This window comes from Bos javanicus, chromosome 2 (assembly GCF_032452875.1).
Source record: "Bos javanicus breed banteng chromosome 2, ARS-OSU_banteng_1.0, whole genome shotgun sequence".
NCBI lineage: Eukaryota > Metazoa > Chordata > Mammalia > Artiodactyla > Bovidae > Bos > Bos javanicus.
In genome coordinates this window covers 4510236-4532525 of record NC_083869.1, presented here as the reverse complement: position 1 = coordinate 4532525, position 22290 = coordinate 4510236, and the positions used below count along the sequence as shown (strand labels likewise).

The 22290-nt window shown below is 40.3% G+C and overlaps 1 protein-coding gene across 11 annotated transcripts in view; it reads right to left on the bottom strand.

The window, feature by feature from the left end:
* The window catches only part of SAP130 (Sin3A associated protein 130), a 77855-nt gene that overhangs the window by 28430 nt on the left and 27135 nt on the right, over positions 1-22290 (bottom strand). For 5 of the 11 annotated variants that reach the window (XM_061431837.1, XM_061431861.1, XM_061431845.1 and 2 more), the window contains exons 11-15: positions 19709-19850; positions 17423-17544; positions 12060-12362; positions 11071-11248; positions 4266-4370 (exon numbers count right to left, since the gene is read on the bottom strand). In XM_061431837.1, coding sequence (XP_061287821.1) covers positions 4266-4370; positions 11071-11248; positions 12060-12362; positions 17423-17544; positions 19709-19850 — 850 coding nt within the window. The remainder of the gene's footprint in view (positions 1-4265; positions 4371-11070; positions 11249-12059; positions 12363-17422; positions 17545-19708; positions 19851-22290) is intronic. The other 6 variants (XM_061431886.1, XM_061431893.1, XM_061431922.1 and 3 more) reach the window with 3 other exon arrangements.

Genomic DNA, 22290 nt, shown 5'->3' with positions numbered 1-22290 from the left:
TGCAAACTAAAGCATAAAACTTATGGGATGCAGCAAAAGGAGCTCTAAGAGGGAAGTTTATAGCAGTATAATGTTACCTCACAAAAAAAGAATAATCTCAAATAAACTACATAACCTTACACCTAAAACCCCTAGAGAAAGAAGAACAAACAAAATCTGAAGTTAGCAGAAGGAAAGAAATCATAAAGATCATAGCAGAAATAAATGAAATAGAGACAAAACAATTGCAAACATCAATGAAATTAAAAGTTGGTTCTTTGAAAAGATAAAATCGATAAACTTTTAGTAGGACTCATGAAGAAAAAAAGGGAGAGGACTTACATTAATAAAATTAGAAATGAAAAAGGAGACATTACAACTGACTCCACAGAAATACCGAGAATCATGAGACTACTATGAGAAACAGTGTGCCAACAAAACGGACAACCTGGAAGAAAAGGACAAACCAATCAAAAGCAACGAAATTGAAATTGTGATTAAAAACTCCCCAATAAATGAAAGTTCAGGACCTGATTGCTTCACAGGCAAATTTAATCAAACATTTAGAGAAAAGTTAACATCTATCCTTCTGAAACTGTTTCCAAAAACTGCAGAGGAAGGAACACTTTCAAACTCATTTTTGAGGTCACCATCACACCCTAATACCAAAACCAGAAAGTGGGCAAAGAGGGTACATATCTTAACATGCTGCTGCTGCTAAGTCACTTCAGTCATGTCCGACTCTGTGTGACCCCATAGACGGCAGCCCACCAGGCTCCCGGTCCCTGGGATTCTCCAGGCAAGAACACTGGAGTGGGCTGCCATTTCCTTCTCCAATGCACAAAAGTGAAAAGTGAAAGTGAAGTCGCTCAGTCGTGTCTGACCCTCAGCGACCCCATGGACTGCAGCCTATCAGGCTCCTCCGTCCATGGGATTTTCCAGGCAAGAGTACTGGAGCGGGGTGCCATTGTCTTCTCCGATATCTTAACATAATAAAGGCCATATACGACAAACCTACAGCTAGCATCATATTCAGTGGTGAAAAGCTGAAAGCATTCCCTCTAAAACCAGGAATAAGACAAGGATTCTACTCTCACTTCTTTTATTCAACATAATTTTGGGAGTCTTAGCTACAGTAATCAGGAAAGAAAAGGAAGTAAAGGGAATCCAAATTGGAAAAGAGGTTGTTAAACTGTCACTGTTGACAAAATGACATGATACTATACACAGAAGATCCTAAAGATGCTACCAGAAAACTACTAGAACTCATCAATGAATCTGGTAAACTTGCAGGTTACAAAATTAACACGCAGCAATCTGCTGCATTTCTATACACTAACAACAAAAGATTAGAAAGAGAAAATTCAGGAAACAATTCCATTTACCACCACCTCATAAAGAATGAAATACCTATGAATAAACCCACCTAAGGAAACAAAAGTATAAGTACTCGGAAAAGTATAAGATGTTGAGGAAAGAAACTGAAGAAGACATAAACAGATGGAAAGATATACCATGATCGTGGATTGGAAGAATCAATATCGTCAAAATGACTGAACTACTCTAGGCAATTTACAGATTCAATGCAATCCCTATCAAATTAGCAATGGCATTTTTCACAGAACTAGAACAAAAATCTCAAAATTTGTTTGGAGACACAAAAGACCCCGAATAGCCAAAGCAATCTTGAGAAAGAAAATGGAGCCGGAGGAATCAAACTCCTGACTTCAGATTATACTACAAAACTAGTCATCCAAACAGTAAGGTCCTGGCACAAAAACAGAATTACAGATCAATGGATCAGGACAGAAACCCAAAAATAAGATCACGCACCTGTGGTCAATTAACCTATGACAAAGGAGGCAAGAGTGCACAACGTTGGAAAGACAGTCTCTTCAACAAACGGTGCTGGGAAAACAGTGACACACATGTTTAAAAAATGAAATTAGATCATTCCTTAACTTCATACACAAAAATAAGCTCAAAATAGGTTAAAGACCTAAATGTGAAACTGGACACTATGTAACTCCTAGAGGAAAACATAGGCAGAACACTCTCTGACATAAATCACAGCATTATCTTATTTGATCTGTCTCCCACAGTAATGGAAGTAAAAACAAAAATATACAAATGGGATCTACTTAAACCCAAAAGTTTCTGCACAGCAAAGGAAACAACAAACAAAATGAAAAGACAACCCTCAGACTGGGAGAAAATATTTGCAAACAATGCGACTGATAAATCGCAAAATTTACTAACAGCTCAAAACACCTAACAGCCTAAATACACATTTCTCCAAAGAGAAATCTTTATCTGCACTAGCAAGGATAAAGATGCTACTATGAAATGTGCACACAGATTCCAAGGATTAGTTAAGGTAGATAAGCTATCCCTGTAAGTGATACTGGCAAAAACCTCACATTAAAGGAACTCATGGAGAAAATTTACAATACTGAAAATACAAAAGATAAAATGTCAGGGCAGATCCAAATTTAGAAAGCAATATGACAATTCACTAAAGCATAGAAGGACTCTTGCACAAATTATATAATGTGAATAAGGCAAGCACTGTTCCAATTAAGTTGAGTTCCAATTAAGTCCCTTAGTACTCATCCCCCAGGGGATATGAAAATCCAGATACCAAATTTGTGGATGCTCAGCATGTGTTTATACCCTCGGATACAGAGGGTGAACTCTTGATGAGTTTTTACAAAGAAATAAAACATTTTAATGTTCTAATGTCTCAGTGCTTCTGATGTTCAAATTACAGTGTACTAAGTAAATTTTAGTTTTTTGGTTTTTTTTTCTATTTCCCTATATATTATAGGCTTTCTGGATGGCATCACTGACTCGATGGACATGAGTCTGAGTGAACTCCGGGAGTTGGTGACGGACAGGGAGGCCTGGCGTGCTGCGATTCACGGGGTCGCAAAGAGCTGGACACGACTGAGCGACTGAACTGAACTGAACTGAACCGGTGGCTCAGATGGTAAAGAAGCTGCCTGCAACACAAGAGACCCAGGTTTGATCCCTAGGCCAGAGAGATTCCCTAGAGAAATAGGAAGAGCGTTTTTAATATTTTCACAAATGTTTTTAAGGTCACAAAAAAATTATAAGTAACCATGTACAGTTTCTGATTACATGGTTATTTGTACATTTTTGCACTAATGTACAAAATGGTGACTGCAAGTACTCCTACATCAAAGACCAGGTCTCGGCTCTTTCCTCTGCCCAACACAGTCTTACATCAGGGAACACGTGGCTCTTAAAACCTATGCTCAGAGAAGCCTTCCTGTAAGTCATCACCCCTTCTCCCATCACTTATATTCCTTTTACATTGGTTTCTTTTTCTTCACATATTTATTACTTCTCTACATTCACTAGACGGCAAGCTTAAGGAATGGACCCTTTGTTTCAGTCACTTTTATTTCCCTGGATTCTGAAATGATACTTAGTACACACACGGCATTCATAATTTTTTGAATGAGTTTTATGAAGAAGTAGATCTAAATATATTAACACAGTAAGATATTACTGATATAAGTAAAAAATGCCATATAATAAACAATCAATAAAATCTTATTTTTAAGAACTTATCAGCCTATCTACACACGTATGTGGAAAGATACTTAACAAAACTTTAACCAATTAATATTACTCTGGGGGTGCTTTCCAGGTGGCTCAGTGTTAAAGAATCTGCCTGCCAATGCAGGAGATGCAGGTTCAATCCCTGGGATGGGAAGATCCCCTGGAGAAGGAAATGGCAACCCACTCCACTATTCCTGCCTGGAAAATCCCATGGACAGAGGAACCTGGCAGGCTATATAGTCCATGGGGTTGCAAAGACTCAGAGGCTAAAACAGTAACAAATTACTCTGGGGAGTGGGACTAGAGAGGTGAGTGGAGAATGGAACAAAGATTTTTACTTTATACTTAAATTTTTATATTGTCTCATTTTCTTTTCCAAAATACTACTTTTAGAATTAAGAAGATAAATAAAATAGCATGTATTAACTGTCATCATAATGCCGTTTTTGATAGCAACAGGAACTGGGTGCTTACTATGAGGCAGGCTCTATTCTAAGTGCTGTGAATACACAGGAATCCTATGAGGAAGATGTTATAAGCATGCCCATTTCGTAAATAAGGAAATTAAGGACCAGAGAGGTTGAGAAATGTGTCCAGATCACACAGCTTAGAAAATGGGTTTTTCAGATGCACACAGACAAATTATGTGAAGTTTGTCGCATGTTACTAGACTGTCCTGTCCTCAATTATGTGCTCACCCTGCAGGCCTGGGCGACCCAGACGTACTCCGCATAGAGCTCTCCACGCGAGGGCTGGCCACGTCAGGAGGCTGAGGGGGAATGAGGGTTTTCCGCACTGCCATTCTAGAAGAGACAAGAGACAAACCCAGAATACAAGAGTCTGAGGGCATTCGAAGGATAAGAATGACACATCTGCTACATGGATCTACGGTAAAATTAAAGCACTATGTTGTCAGGTACTTTTTAATGGATTGAAAAGTTTTGTCAATGTAGTAAAGGCACATTATTTAAAAAGTCAAATAGTACTAAAGAGCTTTTAACAAAACACAGCCGATCTCTTTCCCATCCTTCATCACTTCCTGCTTGTCTCTCTTCAGGAAGCAACTATTTTGACTCTTACCTGCTTCTTCTACTTTCTACCTACACATTTCCTTTGTACTTAAAATTTAAATTCGTTTAGTATTCACAATCATTATTACACCTATGTATTCATACTGACCTAAGCAAGTTAATGGAAGCTGAGTGAAAAAAGTCGATTAAGATAGCTAGTGATCAAATGTGTACTGTAGTAGAGAGGCCACATGCGGCTCAGACCAGAGCTTAGTGCTGTGGAAATCATCAATGATCCTGATGTGTAATTCTGGCAGAGTGGTAGAAGCAAATGCTAGAAGAGAACTGGTTTGAGAGAACACGTCTAGAATGAGAACATACCATTCTGCAATGCAATGAATTCAGATACTGATCATCAAGACTGTTAATATCTCAAAAAAGGGTGAACAGCAGACAGCATATTTCTCCTGGTATAATACTAACACCAGGTTTCCCAGGTGGCCAGGGACAAAGATCCACCTGTACACAGGATATGTGGATTTCATTCCTGGGTCGGGAAGATCCTCTGGAGAAGGAAATGGCAACCTATTCCAGTATTTTTGCCTAGGAAAATCCATGGACCGAGGAGCCTGGTGGGCAACAGTCCATTGGGTTACAAAAATAGTTGGATGTGACTTAGCAACTAAACAACAAAACACTAAACTGCCAACTTATGAAGGAATTTTGCTAAACGGGGGGAAAAACCAAGCCTTTAGATTAAAGTAACAACTTGGAAAACGCAGAGGAGAATAAGTGAAACTAGCGATGGGAGAGGGGGGCATGGACTGTGTTCCCTAAAATGAGCCACTGGAGTCCTAATTTCTGGTGCTTGTGAATATAAAAACATAGGGTCTTTGCAAATGTAACTAAGTTAGGGATCTTGACATAAGATCATTCTAGACTTAGAGTCTTTTAGAAAAGACCCTGATGCTGGGTAAGACTGTAGGTCAAAGGAGAAGGGGGAACAGAGGATGGGATGGTTAGATGACATCACCTACTCAATGGACATGAATTTGAGCAAACTCCGGGAGACAGTGGACGTCAGAGGAGTCTTGCGTGCTGCAGTCCACAGGGTCACAAACAGTAGGACACAACTTGGCGACTGAACAACAAAAAAGTTATAGGGCTGGTCCTAAATCCAATGACTGATGTAACAGAAAGGAGATGGAGATCTGAGACAGACAGAGGCAAGGGCATGTGAATATGGAAACAGAGACTGGAGTGGTGCATCCACAGGCAAAGCAACGCAGAGGCCTGCCAACCGCCAGCAGACACTGGGAAGAGGCAGAGTGGATTTCCCTGAGGAGGGACTTCTAGGCATCGTGCTGTGAGAATAAACTTGCGTTGTTTCAAACCACCAAACTTGTGATAATTTGTTATAGCAGCCCTAAGGAAACTAATACAATGGGGATACAACTGACAAATTCAGGGAAAGAGATGGCGGGGGAAAGGGAAAACTCCACGGGACAAAAGAGCCGGTAAAAAAAGGGAGTGGATAGGCATACAGATGAAACATGGACTAAGTTAATAACTGAAGCTGGATTATGGGAATAAATTCTTATGTTCAAATTTGTATTATGTTTAAACTTTCCACATAAAAATAAAAAAGCAAGACCAACTCCACTCACCCCAGAAAACAAACAACTCCCCCTGCAAACCCATAAAGAGATATACTATAAATGTACAGAATGCCCAAACTTACAAAGGGTGCCAAATAACAAGTGTTGGTGATGACAAAGGCAATGATTCCACTGCTAGTGAGAGTGCAAATGGGTATAAAACCTCAACAAACTGCTGGCGTTACCTGTTAGATCTGAACATGAGCACAGACTGCTGCTGCTACTGCTGCTAAGTCGCTCCAGTTGTGTCTGACTCTGTGCGACCCATAGACGGCAACCTATCAGGCTCCCCCGTCCCTGGGATTCTCCAGGCAAGAACACTGGAGTGGGTTGCCATTTCCTTCTCCAATACATGCAAGTAAAAAGTGAAAGTGAAGTCGCTCAGTTGTGTCCGACCCTCAGCGACCCCACGGACTGCAGCCTTCCAGGCTCCTCCGCCCATGGGATTTTCCAGGCAAGAGTACTGGAGTGGGGTGCCATTGCCGTCTACATCCCAGCAAATCCCTTCTGGGGTACCACATTTATGGACACATCAAAGGTGATGTACAAAGATGTTGGGATAACATTACAGCCCCAAACTGGAAAAAACCCAAAGATCCATGGATAAATGATGCTATTCTTATATAAGGGTATTTTAAACAACAATGAAAAGTTACAATCACATGTAGTAACATGGATAAACTGTCCAAAACCAAGTGAAAGATGACAGATCACAAAAATATATATATGATTCTATGGGAACTCAGGAAGAGGCAAAAGAGGGTAAGAAGAGAAACTGCTTAGTAACCTCTGGGAGGAAGTACTGGTAATCACACAGATGTACATTGGGTTCCCTTTGTGCTAAGTCATTACACTGTACATACATTATCTGCACAGTTTCCTATACATCACTGAAAATGCTGAAAGAGAAAGAGAGAGACTGGAAGAAGTAGTGCTGGCAAACAGAGACAACTCCTTTATTTTCATTGCAAACAGGAGAAATAAAATGGGGTAGAGAATGGAGGAAAGTGGCCTAATAGAAGAATTTTTTTTTTAAGATGGAAGAACAGACAGCAAGATTATACTTTTTATGTGAATAACCCACTTGCAAGAAAAAACTGATGAAGGAAGAGAGAGAAGAACTGGAGCTGGAGTAGGTAAGAAAGGTTGTGATCAGAGCTCTGAAGAGGCACCCCTGGAACTCACCTGTACTGGGAAATGGAGGTGGAGCGGGGAAAAGAGGCTGGTAGGTGGGATGTGCAAGAAAAAACCAATGAAGGAGGAGAGAGAGAGAAGAGCTGGAGCTGGAAGAGGTGACAAAGGTTGTGACGGGAGCTCTGAAGAGACACCCCTGGGGCCCACTTGTACTGGGAAATGGAGGTGGAGCGGGGAGAAGAGGCTGGCAGGTAGGATGTGACAGCTAGTTTATGAAGTTCTCTTGCGCTTGTTGCCATTTTCTCAAGAAAGTAGGTGGCACTTTCATTAGCTACTAGTGAATGTGGGGAGAAGCTGTGGAAGCCTGGAAAAGAACAGAGATACCTGGTTGTCTGGAAGGGCGGTGGAAGAAAGCAGACAGTGCTGGTCCACCATGAGATCCCAGTGGAAGTGTGTGACGTTAGGCAGGACCAGGCAGTGTGGTGCTCCCTAACACACTGCTGCACATATGCAGGCAGCCTAACACAAATCAGGACTTAACTCTGGTTTTGACAAAGCGAAGAGGAGGGTAAGGAACCTGAGGATGGATGCAAGGGAATGATTGCAACGGACCACAGACTCTGAACCAGGGAGAGCAGACAAAGATGTCAGAACGGCAGTTAGAAGAGTGAAAAGGTGGTTAAGGACCAAGAGGCTGCAGGCTCCCAGCTGGGTCTTGTTGAGTCACAGTTCTGCTGCCAGGGGCGTGGAAGGATGCAGGCTGTGGGCCACTGGGGTACAGAAAATGCTGCTAAACTTCTGAGCCATGGAATGCTTCCGCTCCTGGGGGTGCTCTGCTACGGAAGGGTGGATGCAAGGGACACATTCAAGCAACGGAGAGGCCACAGAGCTGGGAAATGTCAAATTTCTCTTTATGTTAAAGACAGTATGACAGCCAGCCAGTAGGTACCTTCTGAAGGACACACACAGTCTCTAAATCAAACCTGACTCTGTCCCAACAAGGTGGCTGCCAGTCACATGGGGCCACTAAACACTCGAAAGGCAGTAAATGCAAGTGACCAGCAGGACTTGTAAGAAAGTTTCATTAGGGGCTTCCCTGGCGGCTCAGACGGTAAAGAATGTTTCACTGAAGTTAATTTGAATTTAAAAGCTGGTATTTGACTAGAACAGTCAAATTCACAGAGTTAGAAAGTACACTGGTAATGCCAGGGGCCAGGAGGTGAAGGCACTGTAAGGGTGAAGGGACAGGGGGAATGGGGAGTTAGTATTTAGTGGAGACAGAGCTTCAGTTTAAGAAGGTGAAAATCTGGGAGGTGGATGATGGAGAGAGCTGCACAACAGTGTGAATGTATTTAATGCCACTGAAATGTACGTTAAATATGGTTAAAATAGTATGTTTTATATTATGTGACTTTTACCACAATAAAAGAAACATTTAAAAAAACATAAAAAATTAAAACTGGTATTTGATCCACTTATTGGAAAACTTTTCAGTGTGTCTAGATGAACTTGGTTATGTGAAACTACTTTTTCAATAGCAAATTTTATGAAATTTAAATACAGACCAGGAAGTATATCTGCTGATGAGGAGGAGTGGACTGAGAGTGGCGACGAGGCGCCAAGAGGACCGTCACCCCATCTCCAGGCACAGCGAGCGACAGGGAGGGATGGGGAGGAAGAGACAGCCACCACTCTGGGGAGAGTCGAGGAAAAGGCCACTGAGACCCCAGAGAAGAGCCAGGACCCAGTTAGAGCAAAAAGCCACGCTCAGAGAAGCCAGGCCGCAGGGGGCTTGGATGGTAACAGGTCATCACAGAAGGTGCAGCAGAAGGGCCTTTGGACACGACAAAGCGTGGGAGAAAGGCAGGTCTCCTGCGTCCCGTGTTATGAAGCTTCTAAATATTTTATCCTGGAGCCAGTGTGTGTCTACTGCACATACCGCGCCAAGCATTTTGTGGTTTGTTAAATCAGGAAACGCTTACTCTTCAGTTCTGGTAATTTACTATGATCCCTCCTCTTCCAAGGCAGGATTCCCCTCAACTGGTGCTTTAATTTTTTGGTATTTTCTCCTCTTTTGTCTTTCTGTTCTACTGAGAGATCTCCTCAGTTTTACATTTCAACTTCTCTACTGAGTTTTCAATTTCTGCTCTCACACTTCTAAGTTCAGGACACACTCTTGTTCTCTGACTGTTACCTTTGAGAATCATGGCCTTCCCGTCTGATGGATGCAGTTTTTTTTTGTCCTTTGAAGATGGCACTGACGGTGTCTGTCTCTGTTCATGCTTTCTTAAGTTTTGTTTTTAGTTTTATTCTCTTTGCCTAGCCTTTGCATCTTTCAAACTGCCTTTTTCAGTGGTTTCTATCTTGTATTGTTAGAATCCCCAGCAGGCACCTCATATGCTGGGCTGCATGCTCATGATGAAGGAGGACTAAAAAGCTGATGGGATGCTCTGAGCTTGTGGCAGGGTTTGTCTACCTTAAGGGTGACCTGATCCCTGTCTGAAGGGTCCTTAAACCCCTAGTGTAGGTATTTTTAGATCCTTCCCATTGGGCTGATGGGCCCTAGAAGAGTAGAGTCCTTGTCTCAATTTCTCTTTAATTGCCAGGGTTGTGGCAGCCAAATGGGAGAAGTGGACAGGCAGTCTCAACACGCCATGCTGTCCAGGCCATCTAGTCTGCTTCTGGTACAGTGCCCTGTCCTCTGCTGCGCTGGCTGATCCTAGCGGGCCACCTGCAGAGTTCCCCGGGGGCTGGGGAGGACGCACAGCACAGATCCGCTGTGTGGGCAGACAAGGCAGGGCCCTAACCACTTTTCAGAAGATTTCAGCCGAGCTTCCTTTCACCCTCAGTTCTTCCTGTTTCTGGTTCTTCTGAAGATTTACAATTTAAATGAGGATGGTTCTCAATTGTTCTCTGCAGACTTAACATCCACCATTCTCACTGCTAAGGGAGTGAGTGAGTGCTTGCCTATCTGCTTTCTAGCCTCCAAGTCTTATTGCTGTTGAGTCTTCTCCTATTCTCCCCATCCCTATATATTTATGATCTTTTAAAAAAGCCTCTTTACTAAAAGTTCTGTGGGGTTTTGACAGGAGGAGAAATTAAGAAGAGCATGTTCAATCTGCCATCTTCATTACAGGCTCTGCCTTGCATTTTCCTTGATAAGGTTACTTTATCATGAACAGACTTAGTATTTATTAAAAGACAGAGACTTGGATCTCTGTTTCACAGCAGAGTACGTATCTTCTCGCGGACGACCCACCAACTCAGAAGCTTCTATGACAACACGGAACGCTATCTGCTACTAAATCTGACCCTTAATACACTTACTTGGAACACTGCTTGCCTGAAGCAACAATTCATTTAGGATAACGAGGAAAAAACAGACAGCACACATTACTGTGCCTAACTAGATAGGCCCGAAAAATTCAGTACAAGCTAGGGGTTCCAGCATTAAACTCTCAGAACCACAGAGAACTCTCAAAGTAATTAATATGCAACAGATGTTTACAAACTGACACCCAACTGAACCCTGGATTCTTACCATCTTACAGTCTGAGCTCAGTAAGGCTCTACTGAACAACCTGGTCGGCAAGTTATTTTGGCAGAAATTGAGTTTGCTACAGCACTGGATTAGTGCCTACGGTTTATACCAATGATATCCAGAACTAGAGGTGTCATTTGACACTTCTGAGTCTACTCACCCATCTGTGGCAGGTTTCTTTCGGAGTATGCTTGGCCGTGGGGATGAGCCCTGGGCTGGAGCGTTGGTGCTCACGCTCTGGCTGTGAGTCTGCACCACAGTTGTTGCTGCTGGAGCAGCACTGAATGGATTGCTGATAGGGTTGGCTACAATTGTGGCTCCATCCGCCAACACCACTGCTAGAAGACACAGAGGGGGCAGGAGAGAACAAGGAGAAGAAGGAAACAGAAGTAACATTACTAAAATGTCACACAAGACAAAGAACAATGATTAGACTACCACACTGAAGAGTACCCTAACATGTTAGGACTTTCCAATTTCAAGCAGAGGGATAAGAACAAAAGCAGATGGCAAAATGGGAGAAGTTATAAAGCCTACTGATCAAAAACCACTTTTCTTTGCTCTACAATCGTAATTACTAATAAATAAGATACATAAAGTACATACCATACTTCAAGAAATGTTCTCCTATAGATTTTTTGTAAAATATCACCGCTTCTCAATTCCTTAAGGGTACTAACATTCCAGTCTATCTTAACTTTATGCTTTACAAACAACTCCAAAAACAATCTTAGGAAATTCCTTGGCTGTCTAGCGGTTAGGACTCTGTGCTTCTAATGCTAGGGCCTGAATTCAATCCCTGGTTGAAGAACTAGATCCCACAAGCTACACAGTGACCCAAAAAAATTAAAATGAAAAAGAAAATCCTAAAATGGAATGTAAATACTACCTTTGTAAGGGTGAATGTACCCTCTCAACTAAGAGCGCTTCTCCCCCTATGCAAATGCGTATTAAGCCATTTACATATGTAGTTTCTAATGCTTACAATGATCCTGACAGGTAAGTTCTAAGCAACTCACATTCCAAAGAGGAAACTAAGATTTAGTGAGGTTACTTGAGACCACAAAACCAGCAAGTGGCAGAACCATGATATAAACCCTATGTATCTTTTCTCTCCATACCAAATTCCATGTAAGAAATTAAAAGTACCTGAAGTCTTTCCTTCCGGCTGAGGCTGCTGGGTCCCTATTGGTGCAGGCTGAAGTCCTTGGGTGCTGATGGGGGTTGCTGAGTGAATTCCCTGTGTCCCGATGGGGGCTGGCTGGATCCCCGGGGTGCCAATGGGGGCTGGCTGGATCCCCTGTGTACTGATGGGGGCAGGCTGGATCCCTTGGATATGTCGAGCGTGAGATGCATCCACTGTCATCAACTGCATGGGGTTCAGGTGGACTGTGGATGCCACCCCTACTCCAGTCTGAGCTGTGATAGCAGAGTTTGGAGCCTGAGCTGAAACTACAAATGATACAGAAAGTGACAAGAATGTTAGCTCTGATCGACCTAAGGAGAAAAACACTCAAATCAAAACAATTTTTCCACGTTCAAGATCTAAACTCTCAATTAAAAAAAAAGTGCTATATAAATCTCTAAACACTGACGTTTTCTCCACCTTACTTTCTATTAATTTGAGATGATCTTTCTATAGAAATAACATTAAAATGAGAAAAAAGCAATCATTTATTAAAAGCTAAATGTGAGCCAGGCAACTATGTAAATAATTAATACAAACTTTTGCGATCTATCCATGCCTCCTAGTCAAGAATCTTTGCTTTAATTGATAGAAGAACCACTATCAGAGGAATTTCTGAAATATAGTAGTTATTAATTTTAAATTCTAAAATATGCACTTAAGAGAACAATCAACCTGTCCTTTTTCAATCATCTACTGTGTACATTAAAAACTGACTCAACAACAAAACTGAAAACACAAACATTCCCAGGAAGAAACAAAAAAAGAAGAGATTTCTCACTATTTGTGGAAAGAAAACAAACAAAAGACTTTTCTTCTCAGAAAACAAATCTGGAAAAAGATATATGTATCTTCCATGTTCCCTGCAGCATTACTCACAATAGCCAAGATATGGAAACAAGCCATGTCCACTAGTGGATGAGTACATCAAGAAGATATGGTATATACACACACTATGGAATATTACTCAGCTATTAAAAAGGAAAAAAATCTGAAATACTGCTATTTGTGACAATATGAATGAATCGCAAAGGTATTATGCTTAGTGAAGTCAGTCACACAGAGAATGACAAACATCATCTGATCTCACATACATATGGAATCTAAAATGCAGAAAATCACAAACTGAGCCCCTGGATAGGGAAAACAGACCAGTGGTGCCAGAGGCAAGGGCAGAGGGCAGGTGAGACAGGCTAAAGTAGTGAGAAGGCACGAATTTCCAGTTAAAGACATTAAGTTATGGGGATATTATGCACAGCATAATGATTATAGTTAAATATACAGTATTGTAAATCTGGAAGTTCCTAAGAGTAGATCTTAAAAAGTTCTCATCACAAGAAAAAAACCAATCTGGAACTGTATAGTGACAGATGCCAGCTAGACCTGTGGTGATTATTCTGCAATATAGATAAGTAATGAATCATTATGCTGTACATGTGAAACTAAGGTATGTCAATTATATCTCAATTTTGGAATTTTAGAATTTCTTGGCAGAAAAGCTACGACAAATCTAGACAGCATATTAGAAAGCAGAGACAACACTTTGCTGACAAAGGTCCATCTAGTCAAAGCTGTGGTTTTTCCAGTAGACATGTACAGATGTGAGAGTTGGACCATAAAGAAGGCTGAGTTCCGAAGAACTGATGCTTTGAAACTGGTGTTGGAAAAGACTCTTGAGAGTTCCTTTGACAGCAAGGAGATCAAACCAGTCCATCCTAATGGAAATCAATCCTGAATATTCACTGGAAGGACTGATGCTGAAGCTCTAATACTCTGGCCTCCTGATGTGAAGAGCTGACTCACTGGAAAAGACCCTGATATTACGAAAGATTGAGGGAAGGCAGAGAAGGGGATGATAGAGGATGAGATGGTTGGATGGCTCAATGGACGTGAGTTTGAGCAAATTCTGGGCAATAGTGAAGGCCAGGGAAGCATGGCATGGCAGTCCATGGGGTGGCAAAGTGTCAGACACGATTTAGTGACTGAACAACAAATACTTCAATTTTAATAATATAATTAAAAATGTTTTATAAATGACAAATAAAAAGGTAAATTATTATTATGCATTAAGAATAATGAAGTGATAGAACATGTAAACTTAGAAGTCACTGTTATAGTACAATTCTTCCTTTGTAGAATACACACATACACAATTTCCAGAGCATTACAGTTTCTTCCTGAGAAGTGTACCCATGTTATTTCTGTTACACAATAGTTTTTTGGTCATTTGCCTGCTGTAGAACCTGTAGTCTAGTTACTACTACAAGCCTTTTTAAGACCCAATCTTATTTCACACTTTATATTCTCACCCACACCATGTGTGCGTGCGTGCTCAGTCATGTTCGACTCTCTGCGACCCTATGGGCTATAGCCTGTGACCCTATGGGCTATAGCCTGTCAGGCTCCTCTAATCATGGGTTTCTCCAGGAAAGAATACTGGAGTGGGCTGCCATTTTTCCTCCTCCAGGGGATCTTCCCAACTCAGGGATTGATCCTGTGTCTCCTGCATGGGCATTAAGGTTCTTCAGTACTGAGCGAGATCTAATCTTATTCCACACTTTGCATTCTTACTCACACTATGCTTCCACCAAAACAAAACCACTCTGGTTTTTCAAGCACATATTTTAGTTAATACTTTATTCACAGACAGAAATGTGCTTTTCTCCAGTCCTACCATGGCTCTGCCCTATCCATTCTGAAAGATGCTTCCCAAATGTCATTTCTTTTAGGAAATCATTCCTGACCTCCAACCTGACCTTCTCAAGTAGAAGTAACCTCTTACCTCAGAAACAGCGTGGCTTTGCTCAAGTCTCTCTTGTGAGCTTGAGCATATTACAGTATCTTTTCACATCTCATCTCCTTACTAGACTCTCAGCTTGTTGAAAGCAACATCTGTTTATAAGTCAATTTTAAAACAGAGCTAGCATAGGATCTTACATAGAATTTCAATGAATATTTGTGGAATTAATAAATGCATGAATGAATAAACGAATGAATGAAACAGAAAACACCTCTACAACAAGTGAATTTTCAGAAACAATATGAGAGGGATCAATTCCTTGCAAAATATATAGATTATATACCTAGAGTCACACACATATATATACAGTTACATATATGTGCCGTCACTTCAATCATGTCCTAATCTTTGCAACCCTACACACTGTAGCCCTCCAGGCTCCTCAATCCATGGGATTCTCCAGGTAAAAATACTGGAGTGGGTTGCCATACCCTCCTTCAGGGGATCTTCCCAGCCCAGGGACTGAACCTGAATCTCTGGCATTGCAGGCAGATTCTTTACCACTGAGCCACTGGGGAAGCCCTATAGTTATATATAGTTATATATCTAGACTTATATATTCATCTTTCCACCTAACTTATAATAGACCAAAAAGATCTCATCTGTAAAAGCAACCAAGACCACGAACAACTGTTCTAATTACTATAAACTACACAGTAAAGTGATCCATATTTGGCAAGATCAGAGGCTATTATATACAAATTTTCCTGTTCTGTTCTTGACTTAAAAATATCTGTTTTAAAATAAGCTAATAAATTCATGATCCTTGAAAACAGGATACTGTCAGCTGGTTTCTAAATGACTTATTCATCTGTGTCCATCCATGTGCAGACTTACACGTTTGACAAATACTACACTACCTCGCATCTGCACCAACAAGGATGGTTTGATACTGGAAGAAACAAAGTACTGATTGTGCTATTTATTTTTCTGTGTTAGTGTCCATCAAGGCTACTGCAGGGCTGAAAAAAGAATAATGTAGACACAGATGACTGGCAGGTTCCCCAGTACTTCAGACAGTGTTCTTATGAAGGATTTTTACAATAAAAGTTTATACATAAGTGATAGTGTCTGCATAGTCAGCTCTAGCTCAAGAGAGCCTGCATGCTCTTTTCAGTTGGTTAGCGTTCAGAGAAATATATAGTGGTCATGAATGATTGATGCCTTCTCCAGAAACGTGAAACAACCACACTGTTAGGGAAGTATCAATGGGCTGAGCTAGTGGATGAAGGAAGGAACCTGAAGGCAAGTGATATTACTGATAAAGAGACTCAAAGTTTTCAGCAATCAGTGTAACACACAGACATGCTTCTACAATACTTTTAGCATTCCACTTGTGGCAACAATCAATTAAACAAGATTTTACTTTATAAGATTGCTAATAAAGAACAGTCATGAATTCCTTTTAAAAAGAAAATTTTTAAAAACAAACATTTCCTCCCCCACCCTCAGCAAAAAAAAAAAAAAAAATCAAAGCACACACACAAAAAATGTAGAGGTGGAGGAACCTGTTTTCAAAGCTGTTTAAACATCACAGTGTTTGAAAGCTTTAGATAGCGCTGTCCAACAAAAATATAAGTAATACACGCAATTTTAGATTTTCCAGTAGCCACATTAATAAAATATAGGCCAAATTAATTTTTATGACACATCTCGTTTAACTCAATATGTCCAAAAAATGATAATTTTAAAATAACAATCTTACTAAGAGTTATTAGTAACGTGTTATAAATTCTCTTTTCCATATGTTTTCAAAATTCAGGGTATATTTTACTCTCAAATCACATTTCAATTCAGAGACTAAATTTTTATCAGAAATACTTGATTTCTATTTTGATTCCATAAAATCAACAATTTTGCAAAAAGTAGCTTCATACTGCTAAGTTGTTCCAAACATATTTGAAATTTCTCTCATTTTAATTTAAAACAAAAAATTCAGTTCTTCATTTGTGCCAGGTCGGCTTCAAATGCCCAATGGCCACAGGCGGTCCTGGCTTCAGCCCCAGAGGCACATGAGAAGGACAACGGCCATAGTCTGACAACCTGGCTTTCTCAGGCCTAAAGTGAGCAGAGGGTCTCACGGCAAAAGATTATACAAACCTTACAGTTTAAGTATTGTTTACTTTGGATTGGCAAAAAGAACGCTATTAACAAGACTGGATGGTGAATGTTGAGCATAACTGGGCTAACATTAAAAATACAACAAATAACCCATGAAACAGATGACCCATAAGAGTACAGCTTTATTCATTTTTAACTGCACTACCATTTTAAGGGATAACAAAACTTACCATAATTATCCTCAGGGTGGGATAAAATCATGCTAATATCACTAATAAGTAACAACCTTTTACAGTCATAGAAATAGTGATTTACAACCTTAAAGCTTTAGATTTCAGCCTTATCTGACTCTGAAAATTGAAGCTAGAATCATTAAATTCATACTAGTAATACCCACTGATCAATTTCTATCTCATTGCTTGCAAAAACTAAAATGTTAAGTCACCGTAACAGTGGGGTTCATACCTGGATACTGTCGAATGGTGGACACAGAGCTGGTGATTGGGGTGTAGGTGTGAGCAGCCAGTGGGTATGCAGAAGGTGGGTACGTTGGGAGAAAGTACTGGAACTGAACAGGAACAGATGGTCTACAGATGGAACACAGATAATATGAACCAAAATGGTCTACTTCCTTCTTTCCCTTCAAATGGTCCTGTTGCCTACAAACTCTTCATACTTTTAACTGCCTTACCAACATTTCTCAAGTTGTGTCCCAAACAATTATATCAAAGGACACAGACCTAGAGAAAGTAGTATTTTAACATTGATGGACCTAGAGATTATCAATATTAAGTGAAGCAAGTCAGAGAAGACCAATGTCATATATCATCGATATTTGGGATCTAAAATATGATACAAAGGAGCAAAACAGAAACAGGCTCACAGAGGCAGAAAACAAACCTGTGGTTACAAAAGGGGCAAGGGGTGAGGAGATGTAAACTGGGAGTTTGGCATTAGCAGATACCAACTACTATATACAAAATAAACAACATGGCCCTACTATGCAGTGTAGGGAAACATATTCAGTATTCTATAATAAACCATAATGGAAAATATGGGAAAAAATGTATACATACACATATAACTGAATCACTTTGCTATATACCAGAAACTAACACAACACTGTAAATCAACCATACCTTGATAAAAACAAACAAAATATCCCCAAGCTGATAAGCGTTTCTAGGGGTGGGATGGGGAGGGAGGTGGGAGGGAGGTTCAAGAGGGAGGGGACATATGTATGCCTATGGCTGATACATGCTGATGTTTGCTGGAAACCAACACAATATTGTAAAGGAATTATCCTTCAACTAAAAATACAAAAATTTAAAATATAAAAAAATAAGCATTTCTATACACCATAATAATCAAACAGGAGTATTTAAAAAGGATCCAATCATGAAATCACTGCATACACACTCTGCCTGGTTTTCACTGTGAGGCAGGAGACGTGAACCACAAATACAGAACGTGGGAGGCAGTGGGGTTGAACCAGAGGCACCCGGATGCACTCGTGTTAAAAATGCTATCTACTTCCTACCTCTCCTGCTAAAGGGCCTAGAAGAAATGACAATCCAGTCAAGATAAACAGATCTAATGCCTAGATCTTGGTTCTAAATGATGAAAAGGAACCAGGGCTCAGAGACATCAAGTTCAAGAGGAGCTTCAAGTATTTTGTTGTGGTGAGAAGTAAGGAAGGGCTAGAATGACCAGGACAGTAAAACCCACAGGAACTAGTCTGAAGGGGCTCCCAAGGACCAACCTGGAGACAATTTGAGCATTAAAACAGGTGACAGTAATGGATTATAATTATGATAAACAAAACCAAGTCCATGAGCCCATGTGGATTTTTAAAAAATAAAATACAAAACAAAAGAAATAAATGAGGACTGATAAAATTTCTCTACATGAGGATGCCAATCGATAAACATAAAGGAAATGATAGAAAAAAAAATCACTATCTTGCAAGCATCATATTGCAAGCATCAACACATCCAGCCAATAATCAACAGAAGCAAAGACTACCGAGTAAAAGTTTATTGGGGAGTAGGATGTCTGTAGTCTCAAGGTATTTCCACACAAATTAGTTATTTACAAAGAAGAAAGATATACCTTTACAGTAGAAAAATCTGACAAACATCAACTTCATGAAACAGTGTTGACACAACCAATGATGGGAGAACAGGAGAGCATGAGCCCTGTGGTATACAGCAACGAGAAGAGCTTATCCCCTAACGGCATTCAGCCCAAAACGCACAGGCTGAATCTAACTATGCCGAACAATCCAACAAGCCCAAACTGAAGAATATTCTGCAAAAACAACTAGCCAATCCATACTCTTCTAAAATGTCAATGTATGAAAGAGACTGGAATGCTAAAGGATCATTTCCGATGCCCATACTGTGGTTAAATAAGAACAGTTTTGTTCTCTGGAGGAAAATGGGAAATTACACACTTAGGTATAAAAAGGTCATGATGCTGTCACCCTTACATTCAAAATGGCTCAAAATAAATTAAACCGAGAAATACACAAGGCAAAAAAAAACAAACAAACGATACTAGAACATTCATCAGAAGGAGAATGAGTAAATACAGCACAGCTTCATTCATAAAATTAAAGAAATCATATAATGTATTGGATTTTCAGGGGTAAATTTGAAAATAAGGAAATATATGCCATATTTGTGGGATAATTTGTTTTACTGAAAAATCAAAACAATTGGTGACATGATGGGGTACATTCCCTCCTACCTATTATCACTGCGGGTTTCCATGGCCACAGGATTTGGAGAGGCTCGATGTCCTGAAATGGGAATCAGGCTACTCCTCTCTGCTGGGTAGTCAGGCTGGATCCGAGGAGACGTGTGTGTGATTTGCTGAGGCACCACCTTAGCTACAAAAAAGTATCATCCAATTACGTTACTGCTCAAATGCTTCTACTGGCATGCTGAAACATTCTCGGTCAGGAACAATCTTAAGAATGCAAATGTTAAGAAGAAGCCTAGATAGTTAATCAAAATAAAAAATGAAAAGATGAGTACCTATGGGTTCAACTGAATTATTTCAATCTGATAATACACTGATACATTCACAACTGTTACTTGTCAAAGCAGGGTTCAATATTAATCAGATCAGATCAGATCAGTCGCTCAGTCGTGTCCGACTCTTTGCGACCCCATGAATTGCAGCATGCCAGGCCTCCCTGTCCATCACCAACTCCTGGAGTTCACTCAGACTCACATCCATCGAGTCAGTGATGTCATCCAGCCATCTCATCCTCTGTCATCCCCTTCTCCTCCTGCCCCCAATACCTCCCAGCATCAGAGTCTTTTCCAATGAGTCAACTCTTCACATGAGGTGGCCAAAGTACTGGAGTTTCAGCTTTAGCATCATTCCTTCCAAAGAAATCCCAGGGCTGATCTCCTTCAGAATGGACTGGTTGGATCTCCTTGCAGTCCAAGGGACTCTCAAGAGTCTTCTCCAACACCACAGTTCAAAAGCATCAATTCTTCGGCACTCAGCCTTCTTCACAGTCCAACTCTCACATCCATACATGACCACAGGAAAAACCATAGCCTTGACTAGACGAACCTTTGTTGGCAAAGTAATGTCTCTGCTTTTGAATATGCTATCTGGTTGGTCATAACTTTCCTTCCAAGGAGTAAGCGTCTTTTAATTTCATGGCTGCAGTCACCATGTGTAGTGATTTTGGAGCCCAGAAATATTAATACTTTATTACAAACATCAGCAAGCGGGCCCTTTCCCCCTGACTTGGCTTCCTGGAGACTTTTATTTTTATAAAGGAGAAGACTTAAAAAAAAAAAGTGAATACAGAAATGGCAAATACTTCTGATTCTTCGCCAGGGCCCTTAACCAATTAGTAATAATGTAGCTAATTAATAATGAGATTATTTCAAGCTCAGTTTTCTCATCTATGAGGAAGTCTTCTTTAGATGACCACTTTATTTTTAAAGTCTCTTGAGTGTCCTGTGATTTTGCATATTTTATGGCAAAAATAAAAATAATAGTTTTCAAATTTAATTCCACCTGTATAAAGACCCAACCACAGCAATGACAGGCACACAAACAGCGGAGACTGGGCTGGCGTCAGCACATCACCCAAAGAACAGCACACTGAGCACCAGCTCCCCACCCCCGCACCCATGCCCAACTAGCTTCCAAGGAAGGCAGCTGGGGAGTCTCTGCAGGAAGATGGTGGGATGCCCAAGCTCACCACTGAGGATGGCCCTGATGTCTAATGCAGACAGAAGTTGGCACGATGTGCTTTTCATCAGTAGTAAGTAGAGTCTGTGCTGAGTAAAAAGCAATTAAGCCTTGTTTTGTCAGTATGCCCATAAAAGGGAGGAGAAAAAATAATGCTTCCAATAGGGAAGTACCTGTCATTTGGTAGAGTAGCTAAGCAGAGGTTGGTTACCACAAACACATACATGAAAAATATTTTTACTTTTTCCTAATTAAAAATGTCTTCAATTATTTAAAAAAAAAAAAAAAGAAAAACCCTTGAGGAAAATCACAATGCAGAAATCATAAATTGGGGCTATTTTCAAAGATGATTCCTGTTTTCTGAACACCATGATCACATAATCTGAGACCACTGTCATGTGTGGAGAAAAATAAGGATGTCATTCCACTGGAAACAGGCATTTATGGCAGGAAGGAACCCTATGCTTACGGTTAATCAGACTTTTTCCCCTGACCCAATACTTTCCTAGTAATAACAATGGCTGAATCCAATACTTAATCTCACCTGGAGAAAGCAAGTGACACAGAAAGCCACTCAGGTGGCTTTAATACACCTCTTATGCCCCTAACTTGAAAATCAATACTCCGAGGGTTCTTATCAGGTATCCCTTCTGAATCGAGGCACTTCTATACAGGGATCCTATTATGATGTAACAAATATCTGGATTATTACACAAGAGGAAAACAAAACTAGAGCAAAAATCCTGATGGAACTTAGACAAAATCACATTAAGTGGCAGATGTTTAAATCTGTTTGGACACATCTGTCAGATGATTTTCATATCTAGAATTTAGTAAATGGTAAAACATCGAAGATAAATGAGCTAGAGAATATAACCACAGACTACAGTTAGAGAATGTAACTGCAAATACTCAGAAAAGGCAGAATTGGTAGGTTCAGCCAAATGAATGAAATTTGTCTCCTAGTACTTTTGGTGAGTTTACTTCCACAGTATTACTCTTAGGAAGATAGAGTGACATTAATAAAAACTGATCTCTAAATAATTCTTCACAGAGAGGGTTCAAGACACAACCAGAGAGCCCCTCCAAGGTACATAGCTCCTCTTTAC